We start from the raw sequence: 21,163 nt of genomic DNA, 5'->3' as shown, positions 1-21,163 counted from the left end.
GTGCAGCCTTATATATTGTAATTTATCCCTAGACTTATCCCATTTAAAAGTGTGACTGGTTGTGTTCCCACATCATTTATTCCCCAGAAAAGCTCTATGAAAAGAGAAGACACCTGTAGCACACTGTTACTTACTACTGTAACTTATATAACTAACAGATTAATGTTTCTGTATGGAAATCATAGGTTAATTATTGAAATATGCTAAAATCACTGAACAGCTCCCTGAGAGCAAATTGTTTCTAGATTAGATCATGGCAAACATATTACCAGCAAAAAACATTTTAATGAAATGTACAATATTTTAATTTTAATGAAAATGCACAGATATTCTCCAATGGTTTTGTTTTTATAAAAAATACAAATGTTCTTCTTCCACAGAGACATACATAACAGCAATATTTTACAGGCCCATCTTTTAAAAGAATGGCTACTATATTTTAATAATTAGCTAGCTTTACATGGTAGCAAATATGCAGAGGTTGCCTTCAAGCTTTAAATAGTTTTAATTATACTTGTAAATATACAGAAATGCAGCAAACACTGTAAGCAAAACAGATTTGCAACAAAACACATTATAGGAAATCACGGCAGACAAAATGTTCACATTCATGCAAAAGTTGTAAAAAGTCTTCGGCTAGCAGACCCAACACATAGCAAATAAGGCATACCAATCTGATCAGCAGCAAAGGAAAATGTAGAAAACGTAGAACATGTTTTCCATTGGTGTCCATGCTCAGCTTAGCCAAGAATCCAGAGCCACAAATCAGAAAAGTTCAAGTAGTGGCAAGTAAAGATACCATAGTCCATTTTCAACAGAAGAAAACATGATTAATTAGGAGTTCCTTGTATCACAAACGATGGTGCTTTAAGTGGATTGTAATAGTATCTTTAAGAGTCATCATCAGTCTTTATGACATGGAACAAGGTGACATTAAATATTACCTGGTGTCCATTATTCCAGGCATACAGTGCTCTCTCTCTGGCGTTGTAGTCAAGCATTGAGATATGAAAGTATTGGTTATGGAAAGGAATGTCTATGTATTCATAAGTCGAAGTCTTCGTAGAGTAGGCGTAGTAAACCTTTGCTCCAGACAGGTGAGAGTTAGTGATATAGAGCGTCCCACAGATCATGAATGATTCACCTGCATTCCTTTTGGAGTATTCAGTGTTCCAAGTCTTCAGGACCTGCAGGGTGTCAGGGTCAATCTGGGAGATGACAACATTTCCAGCATTTTGATTGGTTGCGTACACAGCCCACATTCCCAACTCGTCAGCCATAACATCAATGTCAGAGTATCCCCCCCATGTATATGGGTACATGTTGTGGAAGCCAGCAAACTCCAAAGCTCGCTGGGCCAGCACACTGCCTGTCTCGAAGCTGTACTTGACAATAATGTTGCTCTGGTACTTGTTGTAGTAAAGAGATCCATTGTAGACAATGTGATTAGTTCCTTCCCATTTAAATGGGAGGCTGTAGGTTCGGGAAACCACTCCTGCTACAAAGTCTTCTGTCGTCTTGTACTCACGCACGATCTTGCTGTTAGTGTAACTGTCCATGTACCAGACCTATGTCAGAGAGGATGAAGAGAACTGGTAGTGAGAAACAGCTGACCTGACGTAGCCTGATAAACATTGCGTTAACCATGAAAAAATTCTTCTTTTTGTAACCTCTGTTTAAAATGATAGACTTTTATTCTCATGATTTTAAAAAACAATTAAGTTAAAAAAATTAAATACAAAAATTCTACATTAGCTTAGCTAAAATCAAAACCTACTCCATGATAAAAGTTAGTCTCATCTTCAGCTGTTGTGACATTCTGCTTAATCTAGAAACACAACAAAGATATTGTACTGTACACACTGCACAGGCCTCGGAAAGCACTCCCTACTTTCATAACTCACCCTGTTGTTTCTGGTTGATGCTAGAGGATCAGTCATCCATGCCCCAAACCTGGTTCCAGATGTCTTTATTGTAGCAGGTCCAGTGATTTTCATTAATTTTCCACACGCTGTTAATAAAGAAATGCAGCGATAAGATGAGCTGTGGCGGTTTTTGTCTCTAACTAGATTTCTCAAGCCAATTTCATGCCTGTGCCACCAGAGAGTGTGCCCTCTGTGCATACTAAGATAGCACTGGCAGCAAGCTGCTTTATTTAACTTGAAGCATAATGGTGCAACTGCTGCTTGTAGCTAAAGGCAATTCAGCCTTCTCATGTCTAGCCCGTATTATCCCTTTTTATGTACCTAAAGACTATTCATATGCAGACCTCATGTATCATCAAAATCTTTAGTTATGAGCTGATTACCTTGGTAAACAATTATGACAATAGTCTTTAATTATGATAAAATGAAAATGCACCTTTCATACAAACTCTGCCAATGACATTCATCCTAGTTCCCCCATCTATAGCATTCATAAAAAATCCAGAATATAAGAAATGTCAAGTGGTTTTTCATAATTTTGCCTTCAGTCTGTGGTCCTATATGGACTCTGTAAAGGAAATGATTGTGCAGAAAATACATTTAATTAATAGTTTATTCCTATAAAGCTTCATTGTAAAATAAGTGGAGACTGTGGTTGTAGATATTAGGTCCACAAATCCCTTTCTCTGCCTGTTATGAGGCAATTAGGTATTGTACGTTACTTTCACAAGCCTTCTTTAAAAGCTTTTGGAACATTTTACTCTTTGAAGGACCAAAGGCTATAAACCAAGCGCTCCACAAGAACAGAGACAAAAAGAGCTTCTTTCCTCATTACTGGCACGAGATCGAGGTGAGAACACACCACCATTATTATTATTATTTTTAAATGAAATAAAGTTTATGTGGGATGTAAGGGCAAAGAAAAACATCACAACAATTGAAAGTAGACTTCGACAGAAACCTGCTTTATGTACAGTAAGTGTCTTATAATGAATACAGACAACACTGTCTTAAACTTATACTTATACTTATACTTATTTTCTTTAGCAGCAACTATACAATAGTATACAACAAGGATAAAAAGACTTTTATAATGATCTGACAATTTGTAACATGCAAATACTATAATGTAATGTCACTTGTGTTAGTACTATTTATTTACTATAACCAATGCCAGTGCTCTCTCTAACAAGGATTTGACCACTTACTTAGTTTGCCCATACAGCTGCGGAGTCTGCTGTCCAGTCGCAGCACTCGCTGATAGAGCTCATCGTAGTCATAGGCCCCAAGCTCCTCCTGGATCCCTGTCAGCACTGCCGACAGGTTCCTGATTTCCTCCTTGAACTGGGAGATGAGTGCAGCATCCATCTTGTACTGCTCCAACACGGGGATCAACGGCTTCAGCTCGTCCATCTTGTCCTTAAGCTCCTGCAGAAGACACAGTGACAGCAGCAGAAATGGAAAACAGAGAGAGGTGGAAGAATGTTGATAGGTGTGGTGGTCAGGGACAAACAAAATTACAGTTTGTTTGACAGAAGTGTAAAGCCTGCCTCAGTACGTTAAGTATTTGTTATCAAAAGAATACGCCGACAGTGTATGCTGCATGCTAACATGGTAATGCAGTCTCTAAATGACTCGTATAAGTCATCACAAGAAAGCAGACTGACCTTATACAGTATGTGCTGTATGAAGTAAGTAATGGAACAAACCAACCATGAAGCAATGAATCATTTATTCAGTGCATTTATTTGAAAACCTTTTTAACTTCAAACCATACATGCATCCACTATGTATTTACCAGGCTGACTAAAAAGGGGGCACTTTCTTAAAACAGATTTCATTTTATATTCAGATTGATTGTATTCTTTTGTACCATGGCTTTATTTCTGATGTCTTTACCAGTTAGTTGTTGTTCCATGCTATTTTTACAACTCATTCAGTGTCTTGCAACCATGTTCTTAACCCTGTATCAGTTGTTTAGTGCAATCCACTCACGCAACTGCAGCAGCAAAACAGCCTCTGAAGAAATTAAATGTGTAGGCCCTTTCTTAATAACAGAGCGTCTAAATATACTTTATAAAATAAAGTAAAAACGTAAGGCCTAAAAAGTTGAATAAGGCTTGGATGTAGTTTTTGGTGTAAATGGCTTTTGTTAGATCAATGTTACACAAAATTATTTATATTATTTAGACACAAAAATGAATGAATGACTGAATCAATTCATAAATAAATAGAAAAGAAAAGATCCATTTAAACATTTGATTAAACCAGGCTGTGATCAAACAAAGCTGTATATACCTGGAAGTTTCTGGCCATGATGGATTTCCTGTCATCCTCAATCTGTCTGAACTTGGTCCTCAAGCCCTTCATCTGATTCTCCATCTTCATGACATATTGGAAATCCCTCTGAGTTCTCAGGTTCAGCACCTCAATGGACTGAGACATGTTCTGAACCTAGAATAAAACAAGCCATAATTACCTAAAATCACCTTGAACAGGGTCGCTATTCGTATAGTTCCTATAGCATAGTTATCTTGACAGGTAAATAAATAATGCATTTTCTCTTCTTTTGTCCTGTCGCTTTATTTTCTTTCACTGCACCTAATTGAAAGGCACTTTGATGGGTTTTCCCCAGTGAGCCTGCATGTGTGTCTCAATATGTAACAGGCTATTGTTAAAAAATACCAAATGCGGTAAAGCCTAGCAGCATATCTGTGTTAAATGCATGTGGTAAAACATTGAGTATTACTGTAGTAGTATTATACTCCTCTAAAGGACAGTAAAGCTTGTTCAGGTTTGTTTCTTCATCATTTCCATCTTTGAGAGAGTGTGTGTGCATGCTGTACTAGGGTGGTAAATATGCTCCATGCTTACCTTCTCTAGTAGCTGGCGGAGCTGTCTGCTCTTGGCATCTCTGGAGCACAGGCTCTGTTCTGGAGCCACCACTGTGCAGATACAGCGCCCATCAGCATCCTGGGCCGAGCTGTACACCTGCCAGCCCTCCTTTGGGCCAATAGTCTGCAAGTACAAAGAAACACATATACACATAAAGGTAATTGATTTAATATATATTTAACACTGATTCTCTTTGGAAAGCTGTTAACCTCAAATAATTGATGCATTGAGCATTGATGACTTCACTTTGAAAATAACACCAGCGGTAAGAACGGTGTGCAGCTACACACTCTTCTCTTAATGTAACAATAACTGGTTTATAAATCTCTAATAGGTTCAGTGTATATTGTGATATAAAGGTGTGGCCCAAGGTTTATTGTTTAGCACACTGTTAGTTTTAATGTTTATTAGCAATGTTTCTACAATGGAATATAAATGAATCTGTGATACATATTTGAAGTAGCTTTTAAATCTCTTTTTTACTATGACTAAACACATTAATTAGTCTCCCATCTCCACTACTACATTTGGTATTACTTCAGTAAGATAATTCCCCTTATTACAAACATTTGGGCATCTGGATTGCTGACAAATTATCTTTTTAAGCACATTTTAAAATTCAAATAAAAGAGAAAAAATTGTCAAAACACACTTTCTAAGGACGAGCAAGGAGAAGACAAGCCTTCTGCCATGTCTGCATTATGCACATAATTTATAGAAATGTGGCAGCCTTCACTCTTAAAATGTCTGGAGGCTGTTTCCCCTCATCTCCCAGTTTTATAACAGGTGCAAGCTATTGTAGTAAGCATTGTAAAAGGGAGCGACAATTATTTGTTAACAAAGTCCTTATCCATACAGTATATTACAAAGGTAGCATCTCAGGAATCTATTCAGTATTTATCTCCCTTATACATTCATATTGTGGGTTCTATAAAATCATGAATGACAGGATAATTGATCATACCAACCTCTTTAGTTACTGTTGTTATGCTATTGCTTGCACATCACATATACTGTTTAGTGACAATGGTAGCAGATTTGCTGTTTTTGGTCAGAGGATACAGATATTTGTTATGCTTTATAGCTGCAAATACTACACAGTATGTGTGCCATCATGAATGAAGCTTTAAAAAAAAAAAAAAAAAAGTAAGATAGCTGACATGCATTTACAGCACACACCACACCACAGTTAATTCATTCATTCCTTACATTGTTGTTCCAGTGTTCAAATGTAATCAATTTATTCATATAGCATCACATCAGAAGAAATTAGAAATGATCTCATGACACCTTCCATATAGAGCATCTCTAGATTGTTGTCTTTATAATCATTTACAGAGACCCAACAATATGGTTTTGGTTAAAAAGACAAAAGAAAGAGACACCAACCTCTAAACACAAAATATAACTCTTGTGAACAAGAGAACAAGAGTACTGTGCCTACAGTAATTACAGTTGCTTAGTTATTACTGGACACTCAATAGCAACAGCACAATTGCAGCATTTCAGCAAATGGTTAATTACCCTGCTTCGATTGCATTACTTTTCATAACCGCAAGGGTCAGAGTAGTATTGACGTGGAAAATAAGTAATTGTAGAATGAAAACTTTGAAAACTAAAAGCATGAACTTTGAGTAACTTTATGTAACTTCAAGAGCTTTTTCTCAATTATTCATAGGACCTGTGGCCATGAGCTCCCTAGCAAAAGAAAGATTCAGCTGACACTTCAATCAAGCAAGAACAGACAAGCAAGCCTGAAGACGCCTTTGTATTCATATAAATATTCATGTACTTTTCCACCAAGGACTCTGCAAGTAAACCTTGTCATCAACTATAATCCCAGTAACATGTCAGAAGAAAAGTTTGGAAAGGGGCAGAGGAAGTTCATGAACAAACACAAGAGGTGGTTATGTAGGTAAACAGTAGCTGAAAAAAACAAAACAAAGAAAAGAGGACAATCTTGACAAAAAACAGGATTTGACTGTCAATTAGAGGGACGAGACAGAGGTTGAAGAGTCGGTAGGCAGGCAGATATATCACTATAGAGAAGTGCAAAGGCAGCAAGCATAAGATGATGAGATGAGGTGAGGAATAAACAGGGAGGGCAACGACGTGTACCGAGGAGAAAATAAAGGAAAACAAACAAACAAATATATAGGGTTATGCTGATAGATGGCAGTGACAGTACAATCCATCTCACTGATATTTACCTATTTATTAAAAATCACTGACTAATGCATGACAGCACAGTTTTATAGAAGCCGTGGCTGATATGGCTTATTTGATTAGGCTAAAGTATGACTGCATTATACACGAGGAACAACATATTTTAACTTGTGCAGTTTAATAACATTTTGTTTTACTTAAATTCTGCCGTTGATGATCAAAGACTAATTTTTCAATATTTTCTAGTGTTCACTACAATAGATGGAAAAGGATCAGGCTTCAAGGCTACACTGGTTTCACAGAGCTGCGTGCCAAAGTCTAGTCATTAATCATCCTCACAAAACAGCATCCAGCAGCTCAAAGCTCTCCCCAGCCGCCTAGCAGAGTTTTGCTCTCCGTACAAGGATCACACACACACACACACACACACACACACACACACACACACACACACACACACACACACACACACACACACACACACACACACACATGCATGAGTGGTTACATGCAGTATGTATTGCACACACAAACATGTAATAGGTTGCCAAGATACATTTGTGTATCCTTTGTAGTTCTTATTCTTGATCTTTCCATGCCAGGTTTTGACTAATGACTTTTTGAAGGTAGACATATAGTAGTCATCAATATTTTCTTGGTAAAGTTACCAATAGACAATATTTTGTGCCAGTATTCAAACACAACAGCGAACACTGTATCACTAAAGAAAGGGATCCTGTATTGCTGAGGCCATGTGTTTTTATGTTTCACATGAATTTTAAAAAATGCCAGTAGCCCACTCAGCACTAAGGCGTTTCTAAAAATCAGACAGGTCTATCTGAGATATTCCCCATGCTAAGTTAGACTGATTCTATTCTTATCCCTCTTACTTAACAATCATAAACTCACTCATTAATTAAAAGGTGTTACCAAAACATCACCCCATAACATCTAGTTAGACGGCTTTTTGAAACCATAGCCCAGCTTTTAAACAGTACTTGCAAACAAGAAAAAAATTGGCTCCATAACCTCCCACTGTCAGGCTGAGTGCATAAAACCTTATAAAACGCTAGCATATTAGCTAGTAAATGTTCAATGCACAATAAAACCAAGACTTGTAAAATACAGTTTGATGGAATTTAAAAAGTGAGTCCTGGAATAACAAACAAAAACACAGCAATTTTATTATGTCAGTCAAGAGGTTTTACTTGCATTAAAACAGACTGTGAGCTTTAAATCTCACTTGCTGCAGTTTTTAGAAGTTTCTTCTTTAAATGAAATACAAAGATGTTTCAGTGCAGCAAACACATCATGCTATAAAACTAAGACAGGTTTGATGTTCCTTATCTTATACTGCCAGTGAAAGTGGTTTCCAAACATTCACCTGGTTTACTACTCTGGCCACTTACTGTCCCCTAGACAACAACGGCAAGTCTGTTCTTGTTTTTTACATTTCGTTCTACATTCATTAAACATTTCTATTATTTCTATTATTTTATCTTTTTAAATTTTAACCTTTTTAACATATATATATATTTTTCAGAATTAAATTGTTCGTTACTCTGAATTCTGGAAACAAACATGTAACACAACAATACAGTAAAAACCTGACAATATACACTGAACTCACAAATTAAGGTCTGCAAAATGACCCGAACATTGCCTCCACACTGCCAAACCAAAAATAGAACCCTATAATCTTCAGACAGGTCAGATTTTATAACTAAACCATCACATCATGGTACAAATGTTCCTATTATTATATCCCCCCAACATCCCACAGAGTTATTTAACATTGGCCTCTTATTGGATGAACAACAGGCCTCTATTATTGAATGATCTAATATAACTTAGTGAGTCAAAGATTATCAGTAGCCACTAATAAAGAATGATCATGACTTTATTACTTTTATTGCTGCACACAAGGTCAGTCTCACTTCTAGAGCCTATTAATGTTGGACTTTTATGAGGCGAGGAGACCTGATTGAACTGTGAATTAGCCCTCAAACTTTTCATGCTTCAGTGAAGCCAAGAGTGACATTTACAGTACTGTATATTATAACTCTCTGTCATCTGGTTTTACTTTGTTGGCCAAATGACAGAGAGTTATATATAGAGAAAGAATAGAGGTATTACTAAAATAATATGACATGAAATTCTCAACAACTTTATTATTTTGTGTTATGTGTCTGTCATGTTTATTGCAGGGCTAGTTTACTGTAAGTGATTTTGCCTAATATTGCTAAAAGGGTGCCATTTTTATTAGGTCCTCTTTAAAATTAGAAATGCCTGTAGTAGCATATGCCTCTATTGTGGCTAGTTTTAGTCACACTAAAAGAAAGCTTTTATAGCCACACTAGCAGCATGACGTCATGTTAGTTGGTCCACTGCTTTGGTCGAGCCTACAATTTCTAAACAACCGTGAAGTTGACATTTTTGTTTTTTTGGTAAAATGTGTCAACAACTTTAATGGTTTGTCATCAATCCTCATGACTTTGGTGATCCCTAGACTTGTCATTTGTGGCACCGGCAAGTTTTCATATGTCTGCATTTACGAGATGACTTGGCACAATATTTTGTATGGAGAGTTATGGTTCCCAGACAATGCAGCTGAATTACTTTTGGTGATCCCCTGACTTTTCTCCTGGAAAAATAACAAGATAGCTTAAATGTTTTTGAGCAGAATGCCAAGCACTAAATGGACTCCCATTAATGACTGTTGAGCCGCCCTCAGGATGAATTATAATAACTTTGGTGGTCTCTGACATTTCCACTGGCACAATCACCAAGTTTTTTTTCCCAACTGTGCTGGTTTGGTATCTTGGTGACTTGCACTAGTGGGAGTTTAGATGTAGAAGGTGGGGTGATGGGTTTGGGTTTATAGTGGTATTCCCAGAATCATCACACAGTAACGTTTATGTTTGAATATAAAGATTAAGCACTGGGCGAACATACAACTCTTGTTTTCACATTACTTTACTACTTAAATTTGCTTATAGAACCATTCTTACGTAACTTCCAAAGCCTCAAAAGCCTTACAAAATCAGATTGGTAGAGAAGCCTGTTTGTTAGATTTCCACATCAGCAAGTACATCTTAAGTTTAAGTGAAAAAGCTGTTCTCTTGTCACTTGTCAAAAAAATGATGCTTGTAAGAGTTCCATCACATTCACTGTTGTTGTGTTCAGCTGGACAGCTTTGTCTGCTCACAGCTGGTGTTCTGTACAAAGACAGACTTGACTTTTAAAATCATAGATCACTCTGTGAAATCATGCAAAGTCAACAATGCGCGTATAAAGTCTAAACAACAATGATAGTGATTTACTCCCTGTGGAAGATATGATCCATGCTCTTCACAGCACACAGGTATCCTGTCAATTACACACACCTTATTGAACCCATTTTCTGTTTGTTATGTTGCCATCATTATTTTTCCTTAGCTACTCTACACTTGCCATTAACTTTGTCCTCATCAACCTTTTTGAGTGATTGAGAAAAGATGTAGGGGGCTGATTAGAGAGTGAAAGTGAATGGATAGGTTAATATGCTTAATATGGTTGAGATTGAGTTAGTAAATGATGTCAGGGAGTTAGCTGCTGGCATCAGATCCAAATCACTTCCCGTGCCCTCACCCGTGTCCGTGAGCAATTTACGATTAAAGTTCTGAAAAACGATGGGGAGGGGGGGGCCTGTGTTGCTTCCTGCTTTACTTTTGCATGCACCTTTTCAAATTCCAATCCAATAACCTCGTTTGGTCTATGTTCTTTTGCTTGCACTCTTTATCTATGAATGTTATTTTTTCTACACGAGTGATTTTCCATACACTTGAGTAACATTGCTGTAAAATCACAGCACTTTAATTTCACAGAAGATGTTTTGCTGCTCTTTGCACCCCTGCATGCAAAGCAGTTGGACATGAGTAGTGCTAAGCAGATCTTTTATAACCACTAGATTCTCAGCCCACATACTGTAACTGACTGTCTGCACAGTAAACGAATATCCACCCTGCTGAGTATGGCCTTGGTCTCTTGATCTAATTTCTTTTGCCGGTCTCATGATGGCTGATTCCATTTACTAAGCTGCAGTCATATGGGTCTGGTATTGTGAGAAACACTCTAGAGGGATACCACATTTGAGAAGCCTGAGCTGAAAAATTAAAACACTGCCATGGCAGAAATTAATTATTATTATAGTTGAATTGTAAGTAACTATTATCGTTTAGTGAAACATAGAAGTGGGACTATATGAAGTGTATTCTCAGACATAACAAAAGAATGGAGGTTTAGGGATAGACTACAGATATCGCTCAAAAGTCACACTTGCCTTTACTAACTTTGTTACTAATGGATATATGTGTCTATTAAATAGCAGCACACCAAAATATCAGTTAAGTCATTTTACTGACTTATTTATTGCCTATTTATAGACAGGCAGGCAACAAGTGCTAGGATTTTGTCTTGGATTAGCAGGCTAAAATTTGCATTGTGTGATATTAGATCCTCAAAAAGCCCTTGTTAGTAAATTTAGAAATAAATCCAGGTTCCAGAGATGCCAATAAAACTAAATCTCATATCACAGTAATGCTGCTGTCCTGCCTGCCACAAGACTGAGACCTAAACAGATGCTATCTATCTAGTCATCTATCAACCTGTCCAAACAAAACACCACCAGGGTATTGGAGGCAAGTGAAGTGGAATGCGCATGTCAGTACTGTAACTGATGATCATACCGCTTAAATGAGTAAACATTTTAGCTCTAATGGCAGGGGAAGATGAACTTGCATGTGCAGCCAGCTCTGTAACCAGACTGATGCAGACATCTAAGACAGCAATGACAAATGGTAACACCCCTAAACACAGCAGCAACAGCAATCCTGGCAGCTACCAAAGAGATGCTGCATACTATGGAAGGGAAGAGGGAGGGGGGAAAAGACACAGCAAAAGAGAAAGCCATCTTTTCTTTTAGATGTGACTGTGATGAAAGGCGTGCAGGGAGATTAATTTCCTAGAGGCGTGCCACCTTGTTGCCTTTTTTGACCCCGGAGAGGAGAAGATTGAATAGATAATTCTGCTGGAGCTCGGCACATTCTGCCCCCGACAGTCTTTCAATGAGCTACAGCATTATCTTGTTCACACCCTTGTGCTTCTTCTCTAGGGTGTGCTTCAATGAGTTTTCTGACTGAACAAGACGACATGTCACTCATAACCACCATGGAGGATGGTAATGAAACAGTCATCAAACATTATCGGTGGAGTAAAGCCAGTGGACAGCTCCAGGCCACAGTGAATGGCACATGCATACACAAGCAGAATACTAAGCAGCTGTGATGATTTAATGCAAAGCTATATGTCGGTATGCTGAAACAAAGTCAAGTTGAGGATGTCTCAAGCTATGATGGGTACCTTTGTTCTTTTATTCATAGAGAAGTATCCACAATTAACACCAGAATGTTTTGAAGTAAATAAGGTAAATCAATATAGCCACAATTAAAACACGGGATGATGAAGATTTTGGAAAATGACCCCCATATTAAGCATTAATCTTTCGGTTTAAGTTTTACCCAAGGAGGCCCTGTAATTTGAATTTTTATTTATCATGTTGGTAATTCTAGTGGAGCAGTGTGCTGTGATAAGGACCCTTGTTTAATTGATCAAATCTGCATCATCAACATGCACATGCCTTGGCAGCTTCCTGGTGTAAGTGTTTGTAAAGTAAAAGCATGCTTATTAGTATTGCATATAAAACTCTCAACAGTTTTCCAATGTCAGAAAAGGACGTTCCTGCCATGTTAACATCCACAGAATCTGCAGACCTTTTTTACAAAACATTATAGCAAGGTTAGTTCATCTGATCTTGCTCTTTACCAATCTGTGGACCAAAGCTGTGGATTGGTGTCAGTATGTTGTACATGATGAAGCTGTAAAAAAGACTCTTCACTTCAGCCTCTGCTCTGAGGATGGATGTGTTCACACTGGTTTGGAATCAGCAGGGCAATATGCAATGATTTCAATTATGGGATCTTCTTGAGTAAAACTAATATCGTCAGACTAGTGCTTTAAACTTTTAGATACCGTCACATTAGTATGTTCAGTGCATTGCAAGAGGTCCTTTGAAGTTACATTGCAATTTATTTGCTGTAACTACTTTCCTTAAACTTAGTTCCTATGTTTTTACTTCAGTCAGTGATTTTCTGTTTGATTCTGCAACTTTGAGGATAAAGTGCCTGAACTTGTTGCTGCAGATAAAAGCTGAGTATGCAATATAAATGTTAGCTGGCTAACTAGTTTGTGGACTCCTTCATGCGGGTGAAGAAATTGGTCACCTTTTCTCTTATATATTGGAGTTACCACTGTATGAAAACTGAACATTGTGTGCAAAATTGTGAGAAACAAACTTTTTTGACTGGTATTGATCTGTATTGTACAGTAGCTGCACTGGAAGTCTACAATTGGCAATTTGCTAAACGCCTCCCTGTCCAATAACAGCTTAGCAACTGTAAGCAGGCATGACAAGCCTGTCAAACTTTGGATTTCTCAACATGTTGAAGCAATGTGCATGGGGCTGTGGAAAGTGTAATACTTGACATTTAAATAGTGTGTAGGATGCTGTTTTTTAATCTAGGCTTTTCAGTATAAGGATAAAATGGTGTTTTTATCTGCTCTAACCTTGGCTACAATAGTTTGAATGCCTGGAGTACTATCTTATTACATCCAATAGTAACTACGATGTAAAAATGATGACCTAAATGACTGAGAACTTTCACAGACTAAGTGTTAACTTCCAAAGCCAATAAGCACATCATTACATACATACATTATCTGTAAACACTTATCCTCACTAGGTTTGCAGCTCTCCCAGCTGACATTGGGTGAGATACACCCTGGACAAGTTGCCAGTTCATCACAGGGCACAGACAAACCATTCACAATCACATTCACACCTACAGACAATTTAGAGTCAGCAATTAACCTGTTAAGTGCATGTTTTTGGACTATGGGAGGAAGCCGGAGAACCTGCGCAGTCACGGTGAGAACATGCTCCACACAGACGGGGTTCAAACCAAGAACCTTCTTGCTGTGCACCACCGTTAATCATTAATGAACTATATTTGTTTGTGTGGCTACACAATATTTTATTTTTTAAAAATCTCTCAAAAATTCACAACTGCCACATCCACCATGTTGTAATACCTGTGGGGAACCTGTTACTAGCAAAGTTTAGGATGCTAACTTTATAGGGAACCTGTTACTAGCAAAGTTTAGGATGCTAACTTTATAGCTGCTCCATTCTGCAACGCAGCCCATATTATTTAAACGTTAAGCAACATAAAGTAATATTTTGGATTGTTTAAAATGAAAAAAGAAAAAAAAAAAAAATATATATATATATAGATACTTATGCTAGAATGAAACAGTCTGATTTTGCATTGGATTGCAACCCACTCCACTTACCCTTAAAGAATGAAGGAGAGACTATGATGGATGCACAGTACATGAAAAACATTGAACAATTTATCTAGAGCCAACGTTAGGTTTGTCCGCTCTGGGCTGCTGTAGAAACATGCCAGTTCAATATGGTAGAAAAGGACCGACAGCATCTGTAGATATAAATGGATCATTCTAAAGTTACAAAAACGCAATGATTCTTATTTTCAGGTGATGATTATTCAAAAGATAGATTTCCATATTAAATTCCATTACTGCCATATTCTGTACATAGAGCCCCCCAAAACACTGGACCTTTTAAGTTTAGGTAACTCACATCAAACTCAAACTAAAGTCTGCTCTAATATAAATCAGCTTTTCTGTTTCAAGATACTTATTAAGTTATATGACATTTTATCTGGTAAAAAATTAACAAGCATAGCCCATAATCATCTCACAGGTTGATTGAGCACAGTATAAATTTATTGAGGCCACAAATGTCTTCTATTCCTCTCAAGTCCAGTCTTTCAGCTCCCATCCAGTGATATGCTTCTGATATGGAGACTGCTTGGGCTGTAATTAGAGTAATTATAAGGGGAACAGAGGGAGAGGGCCGTAACTATGCCCCTGGTAGTTTCAACATCATGTCTCAGCTCCTGTAATTATGCTTAGACTATTATTAACTGAGATGCATTCACCCAGAGGAGTGAAAAAGAGCTAAAAACAAGAGAAAGTCACTTAGAGAGCCACAATCATCATATATAAAAATACACCGATTTTAAGCATTTCATAATTATACACATTAATATCACCTCTGTTGATGTCTTTTTAGAGGGAATTGTATTAAAACGGCAAATCAGCATAAAGCAAGTACAGAAAATCGTCCAAACGTAACTGGTTATCTCCCACTGTCACTGACTTAGTTATCTTGTTACCAGTCAGCAGGATGAAGCCATTTGCCAAAATGTGCATTTTCCACGTACCTAACAACTGACACATCCTAAAGCACGTATTCAAATAAAGTGACAGAAAACTCATTATAACCTCACACAGGCTCACGCAGGCTAACATCTCTAACTCCAAGCAAAAAGTGTCATATATTTACCCTGATGGCGCTATAAACGATTCACATCCATCACTAGTGGACTTACTTTCTTTATTTCCAGTCCATCAGCTCTGACAACCCCCTCCCTGCTTCAAACATGAAACATGCAGCGTCACAACTAATGACTTTGATGACAGTCGTGTGTCTAGCTGTTTGCTTTGTTTCTGTTGACACATATAGAGGATGTCATCTTTAATTTGACCCAGTATTGGTATGAAATATGAAACCTCAACCTTTTTTTAATCATTACTAAATGGTTGTGTGCATTGTGTAGGTGTGTCCCCACAGTCTTTCTTTCATCGTTTAATCTGGCATCTGTGCCAGATAAATGTTGACACATAAATGCTAATGAAAGCTGAAAATGGACTGGAAGACCAGCTACTGGCAAGTGACCCCTTGAGCTCGACAATACACAATAACTTCAAAGAATGCCTTTCTTTGCTTCATATCATTAATGATCCACATGACATCGTTATCGGTGAAAGGATGTAATGGTTTCTCTGCAGGATTTCTCTAACCTTAGCAGCTGTGATTGTGTTTCATAGTTTTCATGTGTGATCAATGCACATGTGATCAAAACCTGAAACAGAACTGAAGCTTTCAACAGGAGCCGAGGCTGAAAACTCTTACTCTGGAAAAATTGGCATTTACATTATTGTGGATTAGACTTTGTGCGTGAGTGGGACTACATGTGGGTGTGCGTATGCTTGTCTGCCGCCTACTCCTGTAGCCACCTACTCACAGTTCCTAACATGCAGAGCAAGTGCCTACACAAAGCTCCATCCCACCGGTGCTGTAACTAAATCCCCAAGAGAAACTGAACATCCAGATTATTTACAGTTACTCGAGTTTTGTTGCTCGCAGCCATGCACATCATTTGTTGTTTATCCACCAATGTGCAGACACATTAAGATAAATTAAAGTTTGTGAGAATACTTTGCAACTGTTTGCTCTTACAGACCAGATTACTACATATCCCAGGAAAGAGGATGTCACTATTTGGTACAAAAGCCATGTCCTGCCAACAAACTGGTAGTTTTAGCATAGCTGAAATACATAAAGACACTCTATCTACTGCTCATTTCATCTTTAAAGTATTCAGTTCCAAATGTCAAGCCATCACCGCCAGTAACTGTAACTTGATTTCAAATATAGCTAGAATATATAGTGAGTATATGTATCTGCAGATACAGCAGGTACTGTGCTACTGGAGGTACTGTGCTGCACTGTCATGCAAAAAAAGCATAACCTGTCTAATATTGGCTTTAACGGATCATAACAGAGAGTTATATCGAAAGACAACGTTGAAAAAACATGAAATATGACATATAAAATCAATGTGATTCAAACTAAAATCTCCGAATGGATTTTTAGACAAAATTACAGCCATTATCTGCAACGACTGCATAAAGATATGTCCATTGAATTTAAAGTGGGTAGTTGAATTCTGGCACTGGTCTGACGTCAGACTCTTGAAGTCTATTAAGTCTCTCTCTTTTTCCTCCAATCGATACGTCCTCCAGGTGCAGGATATAATGTGTAATCATAAAACACAAATTCCAGTCATCATTTTGATCATGATGAGAGTAACACAGTGCCGTTAGCAGCCACTGTGTAATTACCCGGCTGCCATGGACCATAAGGGAAAACTACACTATGCAAATATTTCATTTTCTCAGAAAGGCTCCTTAGGGATCCATTGTGTACACTGCAGAGGCAATATCTGCCTAACTGGATGCCACACCACGGCAAAGGGAAAATCCATACCATTAGCCCTAGCCTTAGCCACTTTGCTCAGAGTAGATCTGGGTTGTAATAGGTCATTTTCAAGTTGCTAAACTGAACCTGTGGAGAGAAAAACACAAAAGGCAGCACGAGCACATAGACTTTAATGCCAAAAGGTAGAGGCTGCCACCTCTTACTAAAATGAACAAAGCCTTGTGTACAAGGTCTGACAGTGGCTGTGAGTGACAGCTTAATAATTTACAGCTTAGTGTAATACCATAAAAGGTTTGCCTTTCCAGATCATTTTTTAACACTGAAGCAGAAAGGCCTTTGGGGCTATGCTAAAAATTTGCATGCAGTTCTAGCTCCAGCAATATCTAACATATTCCTGGTGTAGTCATTGATTTGATCCCAAATATTGAAAGTTAGTCAAATGAATGATAGTCATCAGAGATACGCGGAGGTTAGAGTGCAGAAAAATACCTCTAAAATATCTAGAGAATGACAGAGCCCTCCGTCGATGCAATAACCTGTATGCCACAGCTGCATAGAGCTGCGATGATCTATTGAAATAATCTATTCATTTCTTTTTCATTGAATTGCTTCACCTAGATGCCTTTCTGCCAGTCCAAAAACAAAAGGCATTTGAAAATAGCATGTACTAATTGAGGAGCTGAGCTGTAACTAGGAGACATTTGGTATTTCTACATGATAAATGATATAAAGGATGAACTGATTAACAAAAATGCCATCGATTCATTTTCTTTCTATGGACTAATTGATTAATCACCTAAGTCTTTCAAGAGTAAGGGGAGATCAAGGATCTCAACCGTATGAATAAAGCACTATCTGCCGTTGAGTCTCATCAGCATCATTACGCTCTGCTCAAAAAGGGTTTGGAAAGCTGCATATGAAATGATGGATAACGTTTTCTCCTTTTCCTTGGGTTGCTGCAGAGACAGAGAGCTTGTGGAGTGGAGCTTCAGCACCAGAGAGTGGACAGCTCTACACCCTCACCACCAGAAGACTCTGAGCCCTGAGCAACACATTGATTTATCCATTTATCATACAGGACTTTGGATTGTCAGATCTAACCACGGTTATTCCATCTTTCCCTTAGTACAATACGACCCATGTAATTCAGTTTTCCTCCAATTTGCTTAAGGTTTAGCACAAAGATACCCAATAGTGACAGAAACAGGAGCTCTGTATTAAATCAAGACAGAAGAGAGACAGTCCTTGGTGGGGTACAAAGAGGTTGTGGGACATAATCATGCTCCTACTGAACTGGTAGCTATAATATGTGGCCATTAGTATTAGGCAGAAAGCAATCAATAGTCTGTGCTGAAATGCCTAATGTACTTACAATTGCATTATAAGCCATTTAGCTTACAAAGAGGAGAAGATCCACAAGTGGGCGAGATGGGTGAATATCGATGATTATGATTAGTTGTGTTTCAGCATGATTTTGGTCCATACATTTAACGCAGTGTTATTATGGGAAAAGATTTTGGTTCGATGTTCTGTTTGACTGAAACTGTATTTTTTCCCCATTCTTCATAGAGAAATGGTGCGCAACTAAAAAAAATGAGTCAGTTTAATGTTTTCTCGCTGCTCTGAAAAATGATATTCCCAATGAAACAGCACTCAAACACCTACACGGATTAAAGGCGTCTGTAAATTCGTCCTACACACAATCACACAACTAACAATGGGTTTTCAACAAGTCGGAAGTTTCAGAATTAATACCAGCTACTTGTTTAAGCATAGCTTTGTGGATGAGGGCTGCAGACATACTGATTGTTCATAGTTTCCAATAATAATTATTATGAAAACAAGTGCAGCCAGGCACAATAAACCTGCACCGAAGTGTAGTGCTTCCCGTGGATCCGTGAAGCCCTGTGAATCTGGTCTCACCGGGTTTATGTTAGTGGTGATAAAGAAGGAAACACTAAATTCTAAGACTTGTGAGTGAAGTTTGGCACTGTCACGTATCGGAGCGAGGGTTACTATAGAGAAACTATCAGCAGTATGTCCTCACAGCCAGCACAACAGAACAGTTAAACGTGAGCAATGATTATATCACACACCAGAATAAAAAGAAAAATGAATATGAAATGTGAAACTCACCATAGAGGGATATAATCCGAAGATGGTGAGGGAGAGGACGGGGTACAGAACGCTCAACAGGACCCGCATGCTTACGGGCTCCGGGCAGCCACTTTTCTCCAAGGTGCAGTCCTTTAACATAGAGCTCCTGTACTGATGTTCACCTTAGCGCGATTCTACTCTTGTCGAACCGCAGAAGGACCGCTCCGACGGCGGCTCAGCGACCACACGTTCAACGGCATCACACCCACCGCTCCACGGTGCTCCGACTGAAGGCAGGAGGGAAGGAGGAAAAAAAGTTTTGAGCGAGGGGGAAATATTCAAATATTTCATTTCCAGCAGACTGCAGGGGAGGCGCACCAAGGACGTGACATCACTGGATGGGTTTAGGAGGGTATCTATCTATCTATCTATCTATCTATCTATCTATCTATCTATCTATCTATCTATCTATCTATCTATCTATCTATCTATCTATTGATAACCTTCATATTCACCTTCTGATTTTTTCCAGAGAAAGACAAAAAGAAGAATGTTATCTTGTCGATTTCAGTACCCACACCTTTTACTATCAGTATCAACATCTCTGGTGTGTTAGGTATTTATTTTCCACCCTATGCATGGATGACAGTGATATAAGGACTGATGTTCCCAAACTTATGTGTCTGCACGTGTCTATCACTAATCATGCAGCAATGACATTGTGATGGCTGAGATCACAGTTTACACACCACTATTCACACTCCATTTTCATGAAAAACATACATACATACATATAACTTTCAAGGTCACCTGGATAGAAACCAGACATGAAACAGGCTTAGCAACAACAACAACAACAACAACAACAACAACAAAAGGCCAGATGAGAAGTCTCCCATTCATAGTGAGAGCAGTGAGTTTTTTTTTTTATTAACAAAGGCGGTTGATGGGTCCTGCATACATCTCCAGTTACCTTCATATACTTTCATGAATATGTCATGGCTGAGATATTCATGGAGCTGTTCAGCAGTTGAGCAGCAGTGGGGAGATGAGATGCCAGTGCAGGCTAGTGTGACGATGCTGCCTCCAGAACAGCAGCGGCACAAGATGCAGTGCTGCCTGTAGGCAGTTAAAGTCATGGTAATCTGGTCATCAGCTGTGTGACATTAAGAAGAATCTTGTCTACATCCTCCTTTCCTTTTCTGTGTTTGTATGTATTTTCTCCTCAGTTTGGTTACATTTACATCATATTTCCTTTACCTTTTAAATGTCTCACTTCTCTCTTGTTTCTGCGGACTTTCTTAACCAGACAAGACAACAGGGTGTCACTGTTAAGAAAACTATTTACTTTGAGAGTTTGCACGGTTTGTTTTCAAGACTCTGAATCTACAGTATCTGCTGTGAATTTTCATTACAGCAACAATGCATTTCTCACTCTCTGGTATATAAAGTAGCTTGATAAATTCAATGACACGTCTTTCAAAATACAGAACAATCTCAGTTAAGGTCAATATAGCTTTATGGGGTTTTTTTTCTTGCTTGTAGATCCTCATGAGAATGTTTAGTTTTTGCGGAAGGTCTTACGAATCATTGTTCTCTTGGCCCCGGGGGTCATTCTTGTATTCTTGTGACATTGGTGATCAACTGACTTCTGCAGGGTGACATTTTGACTTTTAGTAAACTCTCTCAAAAAGCACTGAATGCATTGCTATGACATTTGGTACAGACATACATGCGTGGGGTATGAATATTAAGACACTGATGACCCTGATTTTCATCTATAATCACCATGAAGATCACATTTGTAAACACCTATAGAATGCTTTGCCATTAA

At 38.2% G+C, this 21,163-nt stretch overlaps 1 protein-coding gene across 1 annotated transcript; it reads right to left on the bottom strand.

Moving 5' to 3' along the window:
- Positions 1-327: 327 nt before the first annotated feature.
- olfm3a (olfactomedin 3a) lies at positions 328-19,676 on the bottom strand. Its single transcript, XM_010736088.3, has 6 exons — positions 19,369-19,676; positions 4,800-4,943; positions 4,224-4,379; positions 3,134-3,353; positions 1,905-2,011; positions 328-1,568 (listed from the first exon to the last, which is right to left on the bottom strand). Exons 1-6 carry the CDS (start codon positions 19,486-19,488, stop codon positions 891-893), a joined length of 1,425 nt encoding a protein of 474 aa, XP_010734390.2. The 5' UTR covers positions 19,489-19,676; the 3' UTR covers positions 328-890.
- Between the last annotated feature and the right edge of the window lie 1,487 nt (positions 19,677-21,163).

This window comes from Larimichthys crocea, chromosome XXIII (assembly GCF_000972845.2).
Source record: "Larimichthys crocea isolate SSNF chromosome XXIII, L_crocea_2.0, whole genome shotgun sequence".
NCBI lineage: Eukaryota > Metazoa > Chordata > Actinopteri > Sciaenidae > Larimichthys > Larimichthys crocea.
The sequence above is the reverse complement of the archived record's forward strand: the minus strand, read 5'-3'. Positions and strand labels throughout refer to the sequence as shown.

Coding starts and splice junctions, on each gene's coding strand:
- olfm3a (XM_010736088.3), bottom strand. CDS start 19,488: ATGTTAAAGGACTGCACCTTGGAGAAAAGTGGCTGCCCGGAGCCCGTA. Junction 4,380..4,799: donor TCCGCCAGCTACTAGAGAAG/GTAAGCATGGAG, acceptor GTTTTATTCTAG/GTTCAGAACATGTCTCAGTC. Junction 1,569..1,904: donor CATCAACCAGAAACAACAGG/GTGAGTTATGAA, acceptor TCTCTGACATAG/GTCTGGTACATGGACAGTTA.